At 38.2% G+C, this 9,674-nt stretch overlaps 1 protein-coding gene across 1 annotated transcript; it reads left to right on the top strand.

Moving 5' to 3' along the window:
• Positions 1-233: 233 nt before the first annotated feature.
• Positions 234-1,918, top strand: LOC111438639 (glucan endo-1,3-beta-glucosidase 13-like). The gene is made up of 2 exons (XM_023076519.1): positions 234-1,594; positions 1,678-1,918. The coding sequence occupies exons 1-2, from the start codon at positions 244-246 to the stop codon at positions 1,710-1,712; spliced, it is 1,386 nt and encodes a 461-aa protein (XP_022932287.1). The 5' UTR covers positions 234-243; the 3' UTR covers positions 1,713-1,918.
• Positions 1,919-9,674: the final 7,756 nt, after the last annotated feature.

Raw genomic sequence — 9,674 nt, forward strand, 5'->3', positions numbered from 1 at the left:
ACCCGGAAACGGTCAAGTGGATGGCCGCTTTTACTGTGGTTTAATTAAAAAAAAAAAATGATTAAAAGCTAAAAAAGAAAAATAAGGTTAAATTAATATATTTACACGTGGCATCTAATGGGGCCCACCACTTCTCACCCAGCGCCCTATCCTGACAAGAGTGGTTGGTCGTCTTCCCACTTTCCTTGTTTCGCTATAAAAATCAGTATTTACAGACCTTTTTCTTTACCTAAGCAATACGCCATGGCCTTCTTCTCTTCTTCCTTCTACCTCCTCCTTCTCTCCTCCATAGCTCTCTCCGAAGCCGCCGGATGGGTTGGAGTTAACTACGGTCGAATTGCCGACGACCTCCCTCCGCCGGAGAAAGTGGTTAAGCTCCTCAAAGACCAAGGAATCGACCGAATCAAGCTCTACGACACCGACTCCACCGTCCTCACCGCCCTGGCCAACTCCAATATCTCCGTCGTTGTTGCACTTCCCAACGAGCTTCTCTCCTCTGCCGCCGCCGATTCTTCCTTCACTGACAACTGGGTTCAATCCAGCATCTCCCACTTCTATCCCTCCACCAAAATCGACGCCATCGCCGTCGGCAACGAGGTCTTCGTCGACCCAAACAACACCACCAAATTCCTCGTCCCCGCCATGAAAAACGTCTACACCTCCCTCCAAAAATACAACCTCCATAACTCCATTAAAATCTCATCCCCCATTGCCCTAACCGCCCTCGCTTCCTCCTTCCCAACATCCTCCGGTTCCTTCAAACAAGACCTCATCGAGCCAGTCATCAAACCCATGCTCGCCTTCCTCCGCAAAACCCAATCCTATCTAATGATTAACGCCTACCCTTTCTTCGCCTATGCCTCTAACTCCGACAAGATCTCTCTTGACTACGCTCTGTTCCGGGACAACCCCGGAGTTCTCGACTCCGGTAATGGGCTGAAATACTCCAGTCTTTTCGAGGCGCAAATCGACGCCGTTTTTGCTGCCATGTCGGCTCTTAAATACGACGACGTTAAGGTAGTGGTTACGGAAACTGGGTGGCCGTCCAAAGGGGATGAGAAGGACGTGGGAGCAAGTGGGGAGAATGCGGCGTCGTATAACGGCAATTTAGTGAAGAGAGTGCTGACGGGGAGTGGGACCCCTTTGAGACCTAATGACCCACTCAACGTCTTCCTCTTCGCTTTATTCAATGAGAATCAGAAACCGGGCCCCACTTCTGAGAGGAATTACGGTTTGTTTTACCCGAACCAGCAGCGCGTTTATGACATTCCTCTCACACGCGCCGACGTGGAGAGTGGATCTCCAACGATGGTGAATGGTGGTAGCAAGGCTCAAGTACCGTCGTCGAAAGGGCAGACGTGGTGTGTAGCCAACGGGAAGACAGCGGCGGAGAAGCTACAAGCGGGGTTGGATTATGCGTGTGGAGAAGGAGGCGCTGATTGCCGTCCGATTCAACCAGGTTCCACGTGTTACAATCCGAACTCAGTGGAGGCACACGCTTCGTACGCTTTCAATAGCTATTACCAGAAGATGGCTCGTGCGTCTGGCACGTGTGACTTTGGAGGTGCTGCTTACGTCGTTAGTCAACCTCCACGTATGTATCTCTATTAAAATTTATTTGAAGAAATTAATTTTTGATTTAAATAATAATAAAATGATTTTGTTTAAATGGTGCAGAGTACGGAAAATGCGAGTTTCCGACAGGGAACTGAGTTGGGGCAGCTGCGGAAAGTGGTCGAAATCATCATCATCATCATCGGCATTTTAATTTCATTTAGCGAGATAAAACTGACTTTTTTATTTGATGTTTTTTTTTTTTTTTTTTTTTTAAATTTAGAATTATAATATATTATTTTGTATGTAATAGTTGAATATTTAATATTGAAGTTATTATAGCTGTTGGACTCTGCTTCCAACCTTTCTCTCTTGTTCGGATGCAATAATTAAGTAATTCCTCCTCAAAAACTAAATAAATAAATAATTAATTAATATCTCTCTTTTTATCATTTAAATATTGAATTATAATAAAACGATAATGATTTATTTGTTTGTTTTTTTTCGGTGTGAAATTTTGTCTTTTTGGTTTGACAAAACGGCAGAAAGAGTCGGGAAAAAGAGAACCGCCTTTTCCGCCCCCTTTCTATTATTTATTTATTTATTTATTTATTATTATTATTATTATTTTGCTAAATTAATAAAAAGTAAAGTGGTTATTAATGGGAATTTACCTGATCTTCAATAATGAAAATTGAAAAATTGAATCAACTGCAAGAAAAGCATCAATTCATTTCATACTTTGGTTTCTTTGGAAATGATGCTAGGAATAAACACAACTCTCTGATATTGTCCACTTTGAGCATAAACTCTCGTAGCTTTACTTTGAGCTTCTCCAAGAGGTTTCATACCAATGAAGGGAGTATTCTTTGATTATAATCCAATGATTATTTTCTAAATTAACCGACGTGGGACACTTTCATCCAACAAGTCTGAAAACGACAATAAGCGGGCTCGTCATCGAAATCCGACAATAAGTCTGAAAACGTCTATCAAAATGAAAAATTGGAGTGTTCATATCATTCGAGAATTCGATCCAATTGAACTGTTGGGTTAATTTTATTTTATTTATTTATTATTATTATTATTTTGGTTGAGTTGAATTTTAGAAGAATTGAAAATCCTACTCGGTTCACTAGTTGAAATTTTTTAGTCGATCTTTTTTAGTTGACTCAACCAGATCGACTAAAAAATAATGTTACAATTCAACTCTACTCTACTCTCAAGATTATTATAAGAAATTAAGAATATTTAACCTTGGTAACCGACGTTAATGATCCATTAAGACTTATGCATGTTTGATATTTGTAATGTATGTTATATAAGTAAATTTTTTAAAATAATTTAACAATAAACTAATTCAATAGCCTAATCCAACTCAATTTGAAAAAAAAATTGGTTGAATTGGGTTGTTTATTTAAGTTTCTTTGATCATCGACCAAATACCAACTCAACTCGAAAGGTTAAGTTTGTGTGAAATAAAATTTCAACTCCATCCAACAAAATCATTATCCACTCCTATTTTTTCCTACAAATCATGGGCACCCCATGTAAAAGTCAATCCAATCCAACTACTTTTCTCCTCGTAATGTGAAGTCCCCATCCACTTTCTTACCTTTTTTAACGAAGGCTTGAACATCAAAATTCAAAACTCGTTGGTTCACTTTTTAACTAAAACCAACAAATCCTCCATTTATTTGAGAACCAAAGGGTTCGGTTGGTCACCGGTTTTACTCAAAACCAGACCAACCCTATTTCATTTTTACATTTTGGGTACGTGAATTTTCCCTTTTTACCCTCATAGTCAAAAAGAAAAAAAGAAAAAAAAAATTATGAAGTAGGAAAATGGTCGTTCTATTCTTTCTGATTTCATAAATTTTGCATTTTGACTCGCTACATATCGTCGTTAGTCTCACAGTTTTTAAATGCATCTATTAGGGAGAGATTTTCACACTCTTACAAGAAACGTTTCGTTTCTCTTTTCAACTGATGTGGGATCTCACACGAATAAACTGTCACTAAAAGTTGGAATTTATACTCTAAGTCGCTAGAGATTGAAATTAGGGTTGTATGGAGCTCATTTGAAGTAAAATCCACGTGAAAGCAAGGATGAAGTAACGAAAAATGTTCGATTTCAAAGACCAATTGTCGGAGTAAAGTTGATTCATTAAAGGTCAAGCATGAGTTTTGAAGGAGAACCACTAGAGAGAATGAATAGAGCTTTGAAAACATAAATTTCTAGGGTTTTGTTCTATTATCTTCTTTGGTTGAATTTGCTTTTATTTACCAACGACTTTGAGTGATTTTAACTCCATTTGATTGGTGTTGAAGAACCAGCAGGAGGGTCCGTTCAACCAAACCAGTTGACTTGTTCTATTGAATCGACCTCCAACGATTTAGTTGAACTAGATTTGATGTTTTGGTCTGATTTGTTCCCTATTTGTCTGTTTTTTCATTGAATTTCGATGGTGTTAGGACCTATTAAAGAGGTTTCGAGAAATTTGGAGGTGTGGAAGTACCAATTCGAGCTAAAATATCCAAATTTGACCATGTAAGTAACTATTCAGAACATTTTTGAGCCTATACTTAAAGGATTGAGCTGGAAGGGGTGGAATTGAGTTGTGATGATGATTTGGTTATGTAATTTACTGTCATGGCACTAATTATGAGATGATATGATTACGTTAATAATGAAATTGTTAAGGATTTGCTATGAAAATGAGGTTCTCTTAGTATGTTAGGTTTTGTTTTATATGAATGATATGACGTCGGAACAAGAGTTTTTTTAGATTATTCTTAACTGTGAACCGTGAAGAAAGGGTGAACATTTGTATCAAACGATGAGAAGGTAGGTGAGTCTAAGGGACTAGATTATATGAAAACGATAAGCTCCAAGGGGATTGATAATGAAGAGTGATTGTAGAGAATAGTAAAAGACTAACTAGATTGTTTGAAGACCTCGAGTAATCAGATAAGCATCAAAGAGTTGTATGGTAAGGACCGATGAATGGACTAATCTCCAAGGAGCTAGGTTAGGGGAAATGATAGAGTTCTCATGGGCTAGACTATGAAAAACAAATGGATCTTCGAGGAGCTAGTTATAAGCATCGATGAGTTCCAAGGATCTAGCCTATGAGAAACGATAAACTTCTAGAAGTTAAATTATGATGAATAATGGATCTTTGAGAAGCTAGAACCTTACGATGTGCTCGACGAAGCTAATAGAGCATAGTTACTAGCTTATAAAAAGCTTATGACTTAGAAAACATGATATTTAAGTATGGAATAAGATTTATGAAGGATATAGTATAACGATCCTAGTTTTCTACTAACCTAAAGTCGCTATCATATACATGATATAACATCTTGTGCGTAAATATTCATTTAAAATGACTTTATAAAAAATGCCATAGACTTACATGTTGAAGACAAAGGTCTTAAAAATAATAAAAAGGAAATATTAAAATAAACCTAAGTAAATATAAAAATAGAAATGCCCTATACTAACCTAAGATCTACACAATAAATGCAACTATCTTATGCATGTGTCATGGTCTTTAATCCTGATGCCGCCATTAATTGTACAGTGTTGTCTTGACTTTACCTGAAATATAGAGGTAGCACATGACTTGAGTATTTTAAGAAATAATCAGTAAGTGACCTCACTAATAGGGACAAAGAATGCAAACACATGCAATCATGGTTAGGAACCTATCATTTAAAACCATTATCGAGGTGGCCTCCAGTCCGAACAAATTAGATATGTAGTACTTCCCTACACACGACCCACACGTGCAAGCGTGAGCCCACAAGGCGGGCTAGCACACCCCTTGCACCTCCATGGTTGGGCTAGTTGACTGTAGTAGGACGTCCAGAGGTACAACAAACCCTTGAATATCATGCAAGACATGAATAATCATCATCATCATCATCATCGTAGTGTACACGTTCGTACTCATCATAAAAGGAAAAGTATCTTGATATAAATGAATATACAATATGCATGAGATATCTATACTTTTGATCTTAAATCATTCATGTGACACAACCTCATACATCATTCACATATTATGTTAGGTAACATGCATGTATAAGCTTTCATACATTCATAATTTATAACATCACTTAAAAGTTGTGTATCAGAAAACTCTTCATCATTATGCAACATGACATCTCATACAAGCACATCATCATCACATGAGATATCATCCTACTATGTTATATAATCATCACACATCTTATGTCATCATATCATAATATATATCATCCTAACATATCATATCATCATAGTCTAACACGTCATCATAACATCATAGCATCATTGTAACACATCATAATATCATATCATAGCAAATCACATCATCATAACACATCATAGGTAATATCGGTGAAGGTGAAGGAGAATTCTTGTTTCGTCTTAACTCTCCCTTCTTTCACTATAAAGGATAGGTGATCAAGGTTCCGAGACGGAGCTTAACCTAAGTCTCAGTTAAGAATGGCAATGATCTATGTTTCACATGACACACGATTCCATGGATAGTTTCATTCCTGATCTCAGTTATCAGAAACAGAAATTCCACAAAATTGGTTAACAGAGGGTATTCAAATAAAGATCTTATTTCCTTTTTGTGTGAAAGCGCGCAACATATTTAGGTTACCTAATAAAAATTCAATAAGAAAGAAAGAAAAAAAATGATTTAAAAAAAATGATTTTGCAGACAACCCGAGTCTTCGTCACAACACAAATGGAATTCAAAGGAGAGATATAAAATAGAAACCTATATCAACATACATGACATGTGCAAGGACCACTGAGCACATGTCATCATACATAAGAAAAGTCTTTCGACCAAATTGATAGTAGGACTGTTAAGGATAATTGACCGTTCATTATAAGGCAAATATCTAGATATTTGCCTTACATTACGGCTTACCATATTTGCCCTTTTATTAAATACAAATATATTGTATTCATTTATTATTCTTTCCTTTTATTGCTATTTTCATATTATTTGTAATTTACCATATTTCTGTATTCTGTAAATGATTATAAATAAGAGAACTTTCACCACCATTAGGTGTGGTGGATTCAGCAAATATTTACATGGTATCAGAGCCCTTTCGGTTTAACAACCCTGATCCTTTCTTCTCTATGGCTTCCGAATCTTCTTATCATCTTCTTCCTTTCAATACTCTAATCCATATGATCACCATCAAACTTTTTTTCTCCAAGTATCTTCTTTCGATAAGCCAACTTCTCCCTCTCCTTGAGAGTCAAGACATGCTGGGCTATGTTGATGGAACTATGGTTCCACCACCTCGCTTTGAACTTGAAACCAACTCAACACTCAACCCCAAATATCTGGCATGGAGAGCAACCGATCAATGACTTCTCTGTCTCCTACTCTCCTCTCTCACTGAGGAAGCCATGGCTGTTGTCGTTGGTCTCTCTATTGCACGTGATGTTTGGCTTGCGTTGGAAACTACGTTCAGTCATCAGTCGAAAGCTCGTGAACTGAGACTCAAGGATGACTTGCAGTTGATGAAACGTGGCACCAAACCTATTGCTGAGTATGCCCGTGCCTTCAAGAAAACTTGTGACCAACTTAAATGTAAACGTAAATGTTTGCTGAATCCACCACACCTAAATGGTGGTGAGAGTTCTCTTATTTATAATCATTTACAGAATACATAAATATGGTAAATTACAAATAATATGGAAATAGCAATAAAAGGAAAGAATAATAAATGAATACAATATATTTGCCTTTAATAAAAGGGCAAATATGGTAAGCCGTAATGTAAGGCAAATGTCTAGATATTTGCCTTATAATGAACGGTCAATTATCCTTAACACCCCCCTGCAAGCTGAGCGTCGAATTTGAACGAACGTGAAGCTTGGATCTGAAAAATTCAAAGAGAGGTTGAGAAATACTTTTTGTGAAGGTGTCAGCAACTTAGAGATGAGAGGGTACATATTGTGTGCGAAGTTTGTCAGCGATAACAAGTTCACGAAGAAAATGATAATCTAGTTCAACAAGTTTGGCTCGCTTGTGAGAAACGGGATTAGAGCTAAAAAAAATAGCACTTTTGTTGTCACATAAGAGTAAGGGCTGCTGTGAAATAGGGACCTTGAGGTCATGCAAAAGATGCGTAACTCAAAGAAGTTCAGCAGCAGTTGTGGCAAGAGCATGATACTCAGATTCACAGCTGGAGTGTGAGACAGTAGGTTGCTTTTTGGCACTCCAAGAAATGAGATTGTTACCAAGATAAATAGAATAGCCGGATGTAGAACGACGAGTATCGGGACAACCAGCTCAGTCAGCATCCGAATAAGCGATTAGCGTACTAGGAACAGCGGATGGACGAAAGGTAAGACCAAAGTGGAGTGTTTCTTTGACATAGCGAAGAATACGTTTGACAGCAAGAAAGTGATTTGCAGTAGGGGCATGCAAGAATTGACTGACAGAATTGACAGCATAGACAATATCTGGACGCGTAATAGTCAAGTACTGAAGGGCGCCAACAAGAGATCTATAGAGAGTAGGATCGAGAAAAGAGAACCATCAGCAGTCAAGTGTTGAGAAACAACCATGGGAGTTTGGACTGGTTTGCTATCGAGCAACTGAGCACGAGTAAGAATATCTCAAGCATATTTTAACTGACTAATAAAGAGACCATCAGGAGTGGGTGAAGCTTCAAGACCAAGAAAGTAACTGAGAGAACCCAAATCTTTGGTAGCAAACTCAGAATGAAGCTTGCGAGTAAAGCTGTCAATAAGAGATGAGTTGTTGTCGGTAACAATAATGTCATCAACATAAAGAAGCAAATAGATAAGGTTAGATTGCTGATGAAAGACAAAAAGGGACGTGTCAGCGCGACTGCAAGAAAACCCAAGTGTGAGAAGAAATTAGCTGCTGAAACCAGGCACGAGGAGCTTGCTTTAAGCAATAGAGGGCTTTCTTTAATAGACAAACATGACTAGGAAATCGAGGATCAATATACCCAAGGGTTGTTCCATATGAACACGTTCAATAAGAGTTCCATTGAGAAAAGCATTCTTGACATCAAGTTGTCGAATAGGCCATTTATTTGTGACCTCAATAGAAAGCACAACACGAACAGTGGTAGCTTTGACAACTGGACTGAAAGTGTCAGTATAGTCAAGACCAGAAACCTGAGTATAACCTTTGGCAACAAGACGAGTCTTGAAACGCTCGACAGATCCATCAGGCAAATATTTAATACGAAACACCCATTTAGAGCCCACAATGTTGGTGTTGGTAGGGCGAGGAACCAAAGTCCAAGTATCATTTTGTTGTAACGCTCGAATTTCTTCATCCATGGCAGCCACCCAAGCAGGATTCTTAGTCGCAGATTTGAATCATTTTGGCTCAGTGGATGCAAGAAGAGCAGAAAGAAGTCCAGATGAGCCCAAAATACCAAGATTTGCTAGACGACGAGTCTTGAATATACCAGCTTTGGCTCGTGTGATCATAGGATGAGTGCCCAAAGAAGAGGAATCAACAGTAGGTTCAATAGAGGTCGAATTAGAAGTCGAGGGTGGCAAAGTGAAACCTGCAAGAGAAGTATCAACCTGCACAGACTCATCCACAAAGTCAGAATAAATATCACATGGGAATGAACTGAATCGAGGAATGTGCGGTGATGAAGTGGTAGGGGGGGATGAATCAATATGATAAAGATGTGGTTCCAAGAAATTTGAAATAGGAATATAGAAAAGAGGTTGAGCCTGGGAGCTAGGGATAGCAGGAAAGTGAGTTTCATCAAATTGAGCATGACGGGTGATATATAGCTTAGTGGTGGCAGGATCAAGACAGCGGAACCCTTTATGAGCAGGACTATAACCCAAAAAAATACAAGGAATGCTGCGGGGAGAAAGCTTGTTAGGCATATAATCACGCAAATAAGGATAAACACGACAGCTAAAGGGATGAAAATTGTCATAATGTGGAGTGTAGCCATAAAGGAGTTCAAAGGGTGACTTACCTCCAAGAAGTGGAGTAGGCAATCGGTTGATAATATAAGCTGCAGTGCTAAAGGCGTCAACTCAAAAACGAGGAGAAGGATGAGAGTGAAAGAGAAGGGTCAAGCCAGTC

This window comes from Cucurbita moschata, unplaced genomic scaffold, assembly GCF_002738365.1.
Source record: "Cucurbita moschata cultivar Rifu unplaced genomic scaffold, Cmos_1.0 Cmo_Scf00078, whole genome shotgun sequence".
Lineage (NCBI taxonomy): Eukaryota > Viridiplantae > Streptophyta > Magnoliopsida > Cucurbitales > Cucurbitaceae > Cucurbita > Cucurbita moschata.